The 14378-nt window shown below is 43.9% G+C and overlaps 1 protein-coding gene across 1 annotated transcript in view; it reads right to left on the bottom strand.

The window, feature by feature from the left end:
* Fam3c (FAM3 metabolism regulating signaling molecule C) overlaps window positions 1–13521 on the bottom strand; it is a 45779-nt gene extending 32258 nt beyond the window's left edge. Inside the window, exons 1-2 of the mRNA XM_036182384.1 lie at window positions 13459–13521; window positions 1782–1835 (exon numbers count right to left, since the gene is read on the bottom strand). Coding sequence (XP_036038277.1) covers window positions 1782–1794 — 13 coding nt within the window. The 5' untranslated portion in view covers window positions 1795–1835; window positions 13459–13521. The remainder of the gene's footprint in view (window positions 1–1781; window positions 1836–13458) is intronic.
* Window positions 13522–14378: the final 857 nt, after the last annotated feature.

Here is a 14378-nt window from a genome sequence, read left to right as displayed (position 1 = left end):
GTCTTAACCCAGGACCCTGTTCACTGACACTGGTCTTGAACAAGGAAGCAAACAATGCTCCAGGAGACAGAAAAGTCAGCAGCAGAGACACTGGCAGTCTCTACAGTAGGAGCGTCCAGGAGCTTGCTATAGAATATGGTCTCAAGGGTTGGACCCGAAGCCCAGTGCCAGCCTGGAGGGGCTTACCACATCACACCACAACTCTGATTCCTGACTTGGTGTGGCATTCCCTCTGACCGAAGATCATTACATTTCAGGCTGGGTGAGCATTTTAAAGTAACCAGATACTATTTTAATTTAGAAGATATTAATTAGTTCAAAGCAATGAACTAGTAACTTATCTTCCTTATTTGTTCCTTAAAGACAGGGCCCCCCAAGTCTTATGCCAAGAGAAGGATGAACGTAAAAACTAGGTGATGGAGTTGATTTTACTGAAGATGAATTTAGAATTATGCACAAAACAAGAACTGCTCTGGTCACCACACTTAAACAGCATACTTAGAAATCCTCAGGAGACCACAATTATAAACCGTCCTGCTGAACCCAAGAACATCCAGGAAGAAAAAGCAGCAGAACAAACAACAGGCCCACGTGGTCTAAAACCAGTGAGCTCTTGGTTCCTGGAGTCTTCTTCCTCCACAAGTGTCTGACTCCTTAGACATGATGCTGTGACTTCCCAGCAAGGAGAGTCCTGTTTTCAGATTTCTACAAAAGCATCGGGAGCAGCCGTCCCTTAACTTGGTTTTAGTAAGATCAGATCACGGTGTCTGATCAACTCTGCTTGACTCTCTACAAGTATAAGCAAACTAAGAAGAGGGTCTTTTGTCCACCTGCCTCGGCCCCTGGCATCTCTGAGAGACGGACGACTCAATGAAAATACTTGGTTGGCTTGTAAGACAATGACAATTAAGAATTAGACTAATCATCTTGATTTTGGAGGAACAGCCTGTTTTCTCCTGTCACACAGACTTAGCAGAATTACTCAGGCGATAGCCTTTAGGGTGGGGAGGCTATGGCTGGAGGCTGTGTAGCAGAAACACATTTATTTTCACTTCCAGGCCAACTGGGTGTTTACTGATCTACCCTTTAGAGATGCTTATCAATACCTTTATTAATACCAGGGACATTAAACAAGGACTTTCTATGTATATAACACACTACTTCAGATTGCTGTTAATGTTCTGGGTTTATACCTAGACTAATAATTCAAAGCAAAACCACATTTTAGTAAATTCTTCATGTATGTTACACTGAACTGCAAATAGGAGAGTTCTATTTTAGAATTCCTTTTTTCTAGACGGCTAGAACTTAGCAAGAAAAAGTCAGTCTCTTTGCATTTTCAAAATCATTCTTTGAGTATTTTATATGTACTATTTGAACAAATAAGCTTACCACATAAGAAATAAACATTAATATTTGGAATAATTTCAGTAAAAGGTTCACCTCCAAAAGCACATGTAATATGTACTAAATGTCCAAGTTGAGACATGTTAATGACATAAAACGGAAAGGCTAAGCATGATCTCATGGACTTCAGCCTAGTACTTAACTTTCAGAAACATTACAGGTATGTGGCCCCTGTGTATAACCTCTGCAGCAGGAAGACAGTATGAACCAGTATAGATGAGGAAGCAGGACCCACCAGAAAAGGGGGTTGGGGGAAGGAGGAGGAAGAATCAGTGAAATTATGAACCCTCTCCTTTAGTCGTTACTGAGCAAACAGGTTGTAAAATAAATTATAAAATAAAAATCACTTTCACTGGATTAAATAAATGTCTTACCTGCTACCCTCATTTTTGATTTTTCAATCTATGGCACTTCTCAGAAATAAGGTCCTAAAATCAAAAGAAAAGGCAAACACCATGAATTATACAAAGAATCTTCCTCCTCAGATTGAGCTTATTTTAGAAGATATACATGAAACCAATTAAGTATATACCATGACATTTCTAAGTGTTCTATGAACTGCAATGTTTAACGAAAAAACTCTTTATCACTGGCTACTCCTTCCACTGGGCCATTAAAAAAAACGTCAAAAGAAGCTGCTTGCGTGTGTCTCCCACTGGCTGTGTCCATTGCTCCCATCATACCCCACACCCAAAGAGGACAGCTAATACCCTCAGTGATTACACACCCATTAGGAGCTCACACATTCAGATTCAAACACTGGTTAGTACATCATGTCAGTAGTCAGTAAGCTGTTCACCAAGTAACAGAAAACCATGTGGAGAAATGGGGTTTAGCCAGGCCGGTGCATGCCCCAGCATAAGAAGCTACTTCATTTTCCACGACATAACTCAGATATCGCTGTTGTAAGCACTCCCGACTAATGCTGGATTTAATACTAGATCCATTTCATGCTTTTCAATTCCCATAGGCAAAATCTAGAGGTTTATAATTTTAAGGACTCCAGCAATTATCATTACTGTCAGAATGTTATACATCAAACAAACTATTCTTTGACATTATTTTTACTAACTGGCAACAAATGCTAGAAAAAAAAATCCATGTATGTGTGTGCTTTTCCTGTCTACAAAACAACTCAAAAAGGAACCCTAAATAAGATTTTGTGCCAAAGCCACACCCACACTCAGCTAGATAGCTGCTTCCTTCAGTCAAGGTTTTGTGAAGGAAGAGAATTCAAAAGGTAAGTTTCGAGTAATGGATCCTAATGATCAGAAATATATCATTTCTCTGATCTCCTGCACATGCACTGCGGCACACAGGTCCCCAGACACAAGCACACATACACTCAAGCATGCACACATAGCACATACGTGCGCGCACACACACACACACACACACACACACACACACACACACAAGCAAGTACACACACACACAAATACTTCACGGAGAGCTCAAAAAACAAACAAACAAACAAATGAAAAAGACCTTTCCCCAAAGGACACTGCAAAGAATATCCAGTTTTCTTGTTGATTGGAAAAAGCAACAGGATGGGGACCCAGTATGGCTCCCTTCCCCCCATGGCTTCCACTGGCTCCCTTTCTTCTACAAAATCTAACCTGGTTAAAAAAACAAACAAACAAACAAACCCTTCAATCAACACTTAACTGAGTTGTCCACTCTTGGTTTTTTTTTTCCTTTGTTATCTATGCGAGCACTTTCTATCTAACAGCCAAAGTCAATGCTAGCTATCTATTTAAACTCCTCCGCCACCAGCCAGAATTCTAGAAGGAAAGAAGAGATTCGGACTTTACTTAAGGGGGGGGGGGCTCGGTGGGCCCTTGGCTTCTCAAAAGAGCACTGCCACAGGTCATAAATCCTCTTTTGGCTTCCAGTGAAATTGAACTCTGCATTCACAATGCACACATGGCCTTTCCTTCCCTTTCATATGCCAAAATAATTTCACTCCTATCTGAGTGAGGCCCAGGAAAATTTCTTTGAAAATGTGATAAGCAGTTGGGTACCAGATGCCTGCTGTTCTATTTCAGTTTCTATTGCAGGGGGAGACCACACCTGTATAATTCCAGTCACCAGCCGCCTGCTTGCTCTTCCCAATAATTCCGCTTCTGAACTCATCACAGGCCGCTCTGTAAGCAACTACGTTTGTGAATACGATTGTTTTCCATTAAAATATCTTAGGGAATTAACATTTAGGAAAATTTCTATATTAAAATCTCACCAAAGTGCCTCAGTCATTAACACATCTTTAATTAATTTCCTTAATTAACTTTCTTGCATCTTTAATGATGCAAAAGTGTAAATCCGAGGAACAGGAGTATTGAAATAGATTGAAGGGCAGAGTATGGTCAGCGTTTATGTTGTGCTAATTCTAAACCAAGCCTAGCTGTTTAGAGAGTGTTTGAAGACTTTTTACGATCTGAGCAGTGGAAGAAACACCTCCTGAAGACTTCAGAGAACCAAAGAGAGACAGGTCCAGAGACAATGAACACAACACTGAAGGAATAAAAAGGCCTCAGCTGAAAACTCAGAATGCTAATCTCCATACTAGAGATACAGAAATGAGAACCAGTTGCCCAAACTGGAATGTTAGTAATTAAGAATCTTCTTAGAACAGATAAACATGTAAATATTCAAAATAGGATACTCAAGAAATTCATGACTCCAAAAGTGTAAGGATGACCAAAACAAGTTTCAGCATGTTAGGTAGATAAGGGTCCAATGTCAGCTCCAAGTCAAAGCGGGGGAGGGGGGGGCACACTGCCCTCTAGGCAAAGGAACACTGACTTAAAGGTCACTCAGTCTGTGACCCACCCAGAGTAAAGGAGAGGGCCTGGATCAGGCCCTCAGAGGGACACCCCACTTATCTGGATGTTTTAAACATTTCCTTTAACCCAACTACACAGTTTTGTCCAATTTAATAAAATTTTGTTACTCAAAATTTTTACTATGGAAGGCCTGTCTATAAGTCACTGATAAGGACCAATGGTAACAAAAGCACAGGTCAAATGATACTCCTATTCCTTCCTGGAGAAACGAAGTCTAAACTACAACACTGTCCTGTATGAAAGAAACAGGCCATGAAAACAACTACCAGGAAGCACTGTCTTTCCCATTATCTTCCCAGCAGTGCTCTAGCTGTCCTGACTACCGTGATGGCCTTACAGGGAAGGCAGAGGGGTTTGCCCATAGTCCTGAGAAGAGCAGAGAGGATGCTCACAAACAGACCCAGTTCCATTTCTCCCCCTGAACACTGATGCACTCAAGTATAAGAGCTTGTGGACAAATACTATGGCAATCAATTTGGCTTTTGCAAACTGCTCTGGGAATTGCGAATCTCTGCTGCCAACTGGCTACTCCAGAGATTTGACAGTTTGTCAAACTGACTTAAGTTTGAGTGTTGGAAACCCCGCTACCACCTCAAGACAAAAACAATCCAAGAAAATACGCATGCAAATAAATACAGTAGCAAGATACCAAAAAATAAAATTAATCCAGCCCAAAGAAAATATTGTGAATTGTATTTCTCAAAATAGAGAACCACCCTTCACTTTAATCCAACTTTCAGTCAGTGCTGGCCAGATAACCATTTTAACCAAACCAACTAAATTCAGATGGTCCCAGTGGGCTGGGACTTTTCTTTTGTTATATATGTTTTTATAGTATGTGTATGGATGTTCTGCATGTGTCTGAGCACCATGCACACGCGGTGCCCACAGACCACAGAGTTCAGAAGAGGGAGTCAGGTCCCCGGAACAAGGGTCACAGAAGACTGTGAGCCGCCTATAGTTGCTGGGGTGCGAACCCAGTTCCTCTGTTAAGAATAAGTACTCTTAACCCTGAAGCTATCTTTGCAGCCCCCAGGGAGCTGGAGCTTTTCAAGAGACTTACATAAAAACACCTCAAGCTGCAAAACAACAGATGTAGACTACACTTCAGCCCTGTTTGTGATGGTGAACTTCACGTGTTAACCTGACAGGGCTGCAGGCTGCCTATGAGTAAAAACCATTCAGGGTGTGCCTGGAAGGACCTTCCTGGACAAGCAGCATCTGAATCTGGAAGAAGGGATGCATAGTGCCTTCCTCAATGGGACTCCAATCCAGACCTAAAAACACGGGTGCTGATATGTACCTCCTCATACATGTGAGCATCCATCCATAGTTCCTGGCCCCAAACTCCATCCCACAAGGCAGGATGCAAGAACTATTTAGTTATCCATTAGTCTAGACTATAGGACGTAGGAACCATGTAGTTACCTGTTAGTCTACACTACAATTTCTCTTCCCCCTTGCAAGAGAAAGGAACCTAACCTACCTTTCTGTGTTGACGCTGAACCACAAATAACCTTTCTGCACAGTTTTGTCTGACAGATCACAAGATCCTCCATGGTCCCGAGGACGGCTACAGAGGCCAAGATAAATAGGTGGGGTTCCCCACTCAGTCTACTGGCATTAGTTCATTTCCTTTTTTGTCCAACCACATTTCAACACAGCTGCCCATGCTTCAGTCATGCCTATGTAATGAAGTCTCACAAAACCCCACAGAGCAGGGCTCAGAAGGCTTCCACGGGGCAGAATGCTGGGGCTCCTGGGGAGTGGTACACCAAACGAGGGTGGGGCCCTCTGTCCCCCGTTCCCACACCACCTCTGCATCTGTGCACCAGTGATGGCTATACTACCCTACATTGCAGTGAACGCTGAGTATAACCACTCAGATTACTTGAGCCTCAGGAAGGGATTGTGTGGGCCCCAGTTTATAACTGGTCCAGCAGACTCGTATGTAAAAAAGAAGCCTGGACTTGTAATTGGCATCTAAAGTGGGAGAGGTAGTCTAGAGACTGAACCCCTTCACCCATGAGTCCTGACAGTGTCTCCAAGTAAATCAGAGGACACTCACCTGGAATCTGATGTAAAACTTATTTGTTTTCTGGTTGGGAGAACTCCCATCACCCTTTGAGGAAACACCTTTTGCATTTATCCTGGTATCTCAGCAAAGAAAGAAACACTGGCTTTTCTAATAGGGAGATTCTGCTCTCTGCCTGTCTTCAGGCTGGGAGAATGGAGCACAGCCACGTGTGACATCAGCTGTGCTGGACCACTAACAATGTACCAATGAAAAACCTGGATCGCTCAGCCTCTGGAACTGTATGAGTCCATTTCTTCCAATAAACTGCAACATATGTACAATAAATCATGTAGCTACAGAAATGTATATAGCTTATTACACAGAATCTTTCTCTCTTTCTCTCTCTCTCCACACACACACACACACACACACACACACACACACACACGCACACATATGTACATATCTATAACATACACATCATTTTTTTTTTAGGCAAACTTGGACTGATAAAAGCATTGTCAAGATTAGGAGGTAAAAAACTAAATTTTCATCCTCTGAGCACTGAATATACAAGAGAGAAATGGGTTGGTACTGAGAGGCAAAGGCGTTACATCTAGAAGAGTCACGAGGGTAAACTACTCCACTAATGACAAACAAAAGCGCAGTGTTCAAAACAAGTGCAAGCAGCAGGCGCACACCTTAATGCCAGCACTTCGGAGGCAGAGGCAGGCAGATCTCTGAGTTCAAGGCCAGCCTGGAATACATAGTGAGTTCCAGGACAGCTAGAGCTAAATAATGAGATCCTATCTCAATGAATGAATGAATGAAAGGAAGAAAGGAGAGAGAAAAAGGAAAAAACACGCCGCAATACCCACACAGCATTACACATGTGACTACTGCCAGGCAAAAGCCCAGAAACTTTCTGTATGAAAGGGCCAGACAGAACCAGATGGAAAATATGCTCTGGCTTCAAGGACCACAATTTCTATCCCTACTCTACACCCACAGCTGGAGGAGATGAAGATGGATTGTCCAAGTGCACTGTAGTTTGGGGTTGTTGTTGTTGTTGAGAAGGGGCCTTACCAGGTAGCCCTGGCTGACCTAAAACTTACTAAGTAGATCAGGCTGGCCTCGAATTACATAGATCTGCCTGGCTCTGCCTCCCAAGTGCACCACCACGTCTGACTCAACGGTGTTTTAATAAAACTTTATTTATGGACAACAAAATATTAACATTTTATTTTTCAACCTACTCTGAAAAATTATCTTGGCCTAAAGACTATACAGGATTATGTTTATGATTAGCTGAGCCTCAAGAAAGAATAATATTTTTTTTTTTTAATTAGAGAAAAGTAAACCAGAAGACTGAAAAACTTCCCTAATGGTCCCTAAGTAGTTGACCATTTTTGCTGCATTATTTGGAGACTGCAGATGGCTCCTATGGATCATCTCAGGAGGCAGGCCTGTTGCAGAAAGTGTTGACCAAGTTCATCAGTATGACCCTCCATGAGAACCGGAAGGAGTCCCCTTCAAATGCAGAGGTAGCACTGAGCCTGGACTTGGTCCTGTTTCAGCTCATTGCTGGAGACAGACAGACACAGACAGAAGTGGTTACTCACTTCCGTTTCCCTGATGATAAGATCATGCTCATGCGCTCTTCTTTATGTGGGTGCTGATGCGGGATCATTTTGGTGACAGGCTTTTAAAAAGTGTGGGTACCTTTGCATCTGACGCTTGACCAACTTTTATAATTTAAATACATTTCCAGGGCTGGGGAGATGGTTCAGCATACAAGGCACTTGCTACACAGTCAAGAGGTCACGAGTCTGGATCCCCAGAACCCACTGAACGCCAGCCTGCACTCCCAAACAGGAACAAACAACAACTCAGTATGTAACATAGACTGTTATAACTGTGTTATTGTGACTTTAATAGACAGATTTGAACATTGAGTGATTTTAAAGATTTCTACACTAAGTACTTAATAGAAATATTATCTTGAAAATAGATTTAATACTGGCAGGACACTTTGGTACAGAATCCTACAAGACACATGTTTTTAAAAAAATCTATATAGAAAGAGAATGGGGCAGGGGGTGGAGTTCAAGTATGGTGCACATACCTGTAAATCCTTGCACTTAGGAGGTAAATGGTAGAGAGCAAAGAGTTCAAAGTCATCCTTGCTCAGACAGGGAGTTCAAGGGCAGAATGGACTATATGGGACTCTATCCCCAAACACAAAACAAAACCTTACAAAAGGAACAGGAAAGTTATTGAAAGGAAAAAAAAATTAATGGTTACCTAGCAATTAAAAAGTCTTACAAGTTTTTAAGGAAACAACCTAATGTTATATTCTAAGTAGAGGGGGAAAAGTATTAAACACAACAACATAAAAAAAAAAAAAAATCCACTTCTGCCAAGTGGTACTCCTAATGGGAGAATACAAAGCCACAGACCAAAAACTTAAATAATGAGTCAGTAGAGTAATTCTTTCAGAATATTGTTCTAGTGAAAAATCTTGGGAAGAATGGGTGGGATGCAAATGACTATGTCTAGCTGCTATTGTTTGAGATGGAACTTCAACACCTTGCTCCCCTGCCTCAGTCTCCAATCTCTGGAATTCTGGGATTACTGGCCTGTGCGACCATCCCTGTCCTGTCTCTGAATTTCTCAGTTATCTGAATCAACATCTTCTGGCTTTTCTTGTTTATCTTCGGTAGCACAAAATGGAAATCCCTTTAAAGGAGGCCTAAGTGTTCTTACTTCCCCCAGACTGTCAATGAGATGTAGATAAGCAAAACAGGATTGCACTGGAGAGACTTGACTGTCTTCCTCAGCCCACAGAAACTGTCCTTAGACCTGCTTCTCAGCTGCTCTTCCTGGCTGGCAACAGGGAAGAACACTTCGGAAACCTGTTATCTGATCCACAGCAGCCTGGATTGAGCTCCATTCTCCTACATTGGCAAACACAGCTCTAACCCCCACCATCTCTACTTAGAAACAGGTTAGGGAAGGTGCCTATCCTAGGCCAACTTTGCCCCAAAGAATTAAATGGAACAACAGGTATGATGGACATTCTGAGAGCACTGTTGTAACACCAGACAGCTCAGTGTCAGCAATTGCATAGCAAAACTCTGGAGACTACAGAAATCAGAAAGAGACCTACAGTTCTTTCTGCCTCTCCAGACACATGAGCTAGTTGATGGCTGAAACACGCCAGTTGATCCACATGCATTTAACCATATTTTCCAACAAAACCCTTAAGGGATTAAACAGTAAATAAAAAGAGGATTCTTCCCCCCAACCTAATAATATAGCTAAGCAACTTTCCTCATCAATGAAGGTAGCTCATACACAGGCAGGGCTATTCTCCACTGACTTCCCAGAAGAACAGAAAAAGACGGGTTCTAACCCACAAACATTCCATTAGGGTCCCAGATAACATCAGAGCTTTTCATTTTCTGAGCTGACAGCCAGTGTTTGGGTCTCTTCGGACACAGACTGGTTAACCACTACATCTAAAAACAATTCTGCACAGGAGGGTACATGGTGAGTACAGGCAAAGTATCAGTAAGCAGGAGTTAAGGAGGGCCACTAACTAAAAAGTACTGATAAAAAGCTACAGGTCAAATGGACCTGCCACACCTCCTGTAAATACTACATGAAGTAATTACTTCAGTGTACCACAAAGCTTTCTAGTCAGCCACTGATGCACTCACGAATGGAAATGAGCAGCCAAGCTTGAGTGCCCAACATCTCAAGACACACCTGAGATACCATACCCTTCAGCCACCAGTACAATCTTCATTACACACAGATGGCAGGCAGGGGACACCGTTCATCAACTCTTACAAATATTTCATGTGGCTGAACATCTGAAGAAGTATTAACAGAATTATTCTATGTCTGTGGTACTTACATGTGTGCATATTTGTGTGGGTCTGTGCAGTGTGGGAAGGTATGCATACATGCATGCATACATGTGTGTGTGACAACAGAGGTCATTGCCAGGTGTCTTCAGTTACTCTTTCTGTGGTCTGTCATTGAAACTCAATACTCATCAGGCTAGGGTGACCAACCAGGGAGCCCTGGAGATCCCCTGGCAAGCACCTTCCAGACTGAGAGCTCTCCCCAACTCCAATATAATTGTTTTTATCTTACATCCTAACCCTCACAATAGCCCTTTCCCATCACAAGAGAAGCCCTACAACCCTAGACACCTAAAAACCTTTACTGTGAATTTTAAGAAACACACTGCCTTTCCCATTAACAGTCTAAATGGGGAGAGTTCCCAACACACTTTTCTTGGTAAAAAACGGTACCAAATATTCAGGGACACATCCTATCAAGTTCTCTTAAGGCCTCTCAAAAGTGTTGCCCACACCAGGGAGGTCAGGAGCACTAGTGTGCCTTTTTAACAGGCGAATTTCTGTGCTCCTGCAGGACCAGAATCCTCAGAGTAGGCATTAAAATCCTGCATACTTAAAAAGCCCTTGGAGTGATTCTCTCTCGGGCTGAGAGCCCAGAGCTTCAGGGTTACAACACTCCAACCCACACGGGGGAAAAAGAAAGGAAAAAAATAATAAAAATGAAAACCAAGGTAGACCCAAGACGAAATAAAAGCCCCAAGTGCAATTCGTACGACAGGCCTTTTCATTCTCTTCTGACCAAGGAATGGAAGTGAGGCTAGCTGTCCCTGGCCAGGTCTGCCAGGCACAAGAGAGCAAGGCAGGCAGTTACCTGGGGAGTATGGTGAGGAAAAGCAGAAAGACCTCCTGTTTGCAATGGTCCAGACACATTACTCAAGCTTCAACTGTCCACACGTTTTCTTACAGGTCTTCTCTTCTACAAAGCAGAATTCTGTTTAAAAATCTAATAGCCACTTGAAAACTGAAATGGTGACTAGCTGCCTGGAACCCAGAACATAAACACAACAGTGCAGAGTCCTACCAAACAGCATTCCTCCTTGAGAATTCTACAGCTGTTGCACTAACTAAATCCTACCCTATACCATTAGGGGAAAGACGGATAGACAGACAAATATTAGCAAGAAAAAAAATGACAAAGGGGCAGCAAGATGGTGCAGCAGGTAAGTGTGACAAGCCTGACACCCAGAGTTCAAGTAGCAGAAGGAAAACCAGCTCCTACAAGCTGTCCCTTTATCTGCACACATAAGCCGCAGCACCCCCTACATAGGAAAAGAAACAAAGAGAGATAAAAATAAACTTCTTTTAAAAAGAATGACAAAATTAAAAATACATTTAATTGTAGGAGGAACAAAACAGGGTATGGACATCTGAATTTTTACACTGTTGGGTTTTTTGTTTGTTTGTTTTTAAGAAAGAAAACAAAGAAGAAAGGTAGGCATAAATTTACAGCCCATGTGGTGGGGTCGTCATTTCCTGTGACTACTTTACATTACACTTGATAAGGATTTACAGCTTCTTCATCTCAGCCTTCAGGATTCCCCTACACAAACACTTCATTTACACTTTAGGTCAAATGGGAAACTGAAGTACACCAAGGTTCACAAAGCCACACCACCTCGTCTGAGACATGCCCCAGAGACGTGCCTCAAGAGTGGTTCCATCTGCCCAAACAGGAAGGCAGGTCAGCAGCCACTGGCACAGCATAGAAAAAAGCCACAAAGGAAAGAATTTATCAGCTAAAACAGTTTTACGAGCTCCTATTTTTACTGTCCAATGTCCTCCAAAACTCATTCAGAGACCACTAATTGCAGGTAATGCATGGTGCCATTAGTTAGCACAGCTGATCCCACAGCTCTACCTTAACAAGCCTGTACAGATGTGATGGAAATCACCAGTAACTCATTGCTAAGGATACTCATGCAACAATCTAACTAGCACACAAGATGCTCCACTGCTTACCAAGGGGTGGGAGTGGGGGGCAAAACAGAAGTTGTGAACACTGAGACTTTGTGCCTGTCACTCTGGTCTACATAATTCTATCGTTCTGTGGCTTCCCGTCTCCACAACCACAGAGATGCAGAAAGGCACTGACTAGAGGAATTTTATCTTGCCCTTTTATATTATTTCTTCCTACAAATTATGGTCGTTTTTAATAAGTAGAGTACACGTTTTAAGAATCCGTGAAACAACCCTAATCACTTGCATAAAGTTAAAAACAAAACCTAGCAAACTGCCAGAGAAGTCACCAGACTATCCAGAAACCGTGGAGCACAGCCCTGCAGGTAAGGCTAACTTATCCATTCCTCTACGCTGCTGTCTAGTGGCATCGGGAAAGTTACAAAGTTTATTTTCTGCATTAAATGGAGATCTCTCTATAGTCCCTAAAGCGCTGTATTAACAATGTTTCCAAAGTCTTGGAAAATGTACAGTCTATTCTGGTCCCGCCAGGATTTCACAGGCCCGGGGATCTGCCATTATCATCCAACTTTACTTAATATCTCACGAAACTCATATTTTAATTCGTAGAATCTGAGAACTAGTGATAGGACCCGTGTGAGGGGTTCTGAAAAATAAATATGCGCGTGAAAATACTGGGCAACTGTATCTAAGATAGTAAAGATACAAATTACTGACTTTGTATCCATGTATTTCTGCCTAAAAAGAAACAAGGAAAAAGTTCAGATAGTTCTGTACTATAGGATGTAATTATGTAAGTTGAGGCTGACGACTTCCACCAAGTTATAGATGGACACATCAATCTCAAATCGTCCAACTGTCACTTAGGTATAAGGGCACTGACCATCATGCATACTACAGCTATGAACACAGCAGAAAAGAAAATAATAAAAACAGCGCTCATCAAAGACATAAATGGGTCAGCTTGCAAAACGAGAAAGTGACTCCAGTTTGGCAGAGACATAAACTTTAAGAGTGAGTCAAGACGGCCCTGCACCGAGTTCAAGTCCAGCCTGCAAGTCCACCCCATCCCGTTCTCCGGGACCGCTCAAAAGCTGCGGGATTCCGACCGCCAGGGGCCAACACCGGCTTCCAGGTACAGCTCGAGCCCGGTGGCGGCCGCGACCCAGCAGCGCCAGGTGCAGACGCCGCCGAACGGGCCGCGATGCTCTCACGACCCGGCCCCGCTGCAGCCGCGCCCAGCGTCGGGATGCCAGGCAGCCGGCCCGCGTGGTGCTCCGCTCCAGCCTCCAGGCGCCCCGCCGCGCCCAAGCCCGCCGCCTGCCCGCCCGAGCCTCACCCGCCAGCGGCCGCGCCGCCGTCAGTCCTGCCGGAGGCCGACGGGAGCCTCCTCCTCCTCCGCCGCCGCGGCCGCCTCCCGCTCGCGACTCGGCTTCCTCCGGCTCCTCCCGCCGCCCGCCGCCCGCCCGCGCCGAGGAGGAAGCCAGCTCGCCCCAGACCTCCTCCCACGCTTCCCGCCGCGGCCAATGGGCCCCGCCGCCGCGCAGCCGCGCACGCCCTCTGGCGGTGGAGGACCGAGCCGGCGGAAAGGCCGCAGCCGGCACGCTCCCGGGTCGCCTCGGTGACTCCAGCCCCGCATAGCTCAATCTTCGCTTGCCACGTGGGAGCTGCTGCTGCTGCTGCTGCTGCTGCTGTGTCCGCAGCCAGAGGCTAAGTGGCACCCTGGGAGGAGGGAAAATGTGTCAGCGCCTCCGCCCTCAAGTCTCTCTCTCTCTCTCTCTCTCTCTCTCTCTCTCTCTCTCTCTCTCTCTCTCTCTCTCCCTCCCTCCCTCCCTCCCTCCCTCCCTCCCTCCCTCCCTCCCTCCCTCCCTCCCTCCCTCTCTCTCTCTCTCTCTCTCTCTCTCTCTCTCTCTCTCTCTCAGAAACTAGGAAACTGATCATAAAAATCCTGTAGGCAGGGGCATCATTACGGAATTCTGCAGCCCTGAATGATCTCTCCAAGAAAAAGAGTACTGCTTGCATTTTGCATACCAATTTCTTTTTTCAAATTTCTAGCACTGTGACAAATGTTTTTCCTCATCTGTTAGGAACTTTATCTTTTGCAAAACTGTATGGGTAACTGAGAAAGTGACACAAATTTTAGTATACACCATCTGAAAATACAACATTATTTCACGTTTCAAATCCATATCTGAATAATTAGCAACTATTAACTATTATTTATTGGGAAAATTTATGGTAGCAAAAACTTAAATTACA

The sequence above is a fragment of the Onychomys torridus genome, chromosome 3, assembly GCF_903995425.1.
Source record: "Onychomys torridus chromosome 3, mOncTor1.1, whole genome shotgun sequence".
Lineage (NCBI taxonomy): Eukaryota > Metazoa > Chordata > Mammalia > Rodentia > Cricetidae > Onychomys > Onychomys torridus.
The sequence above is the reverse complement of the archived record's forward strand: the minus strand, read 5'-3'. Positions and strand labels throughout refer to the sequence as shown.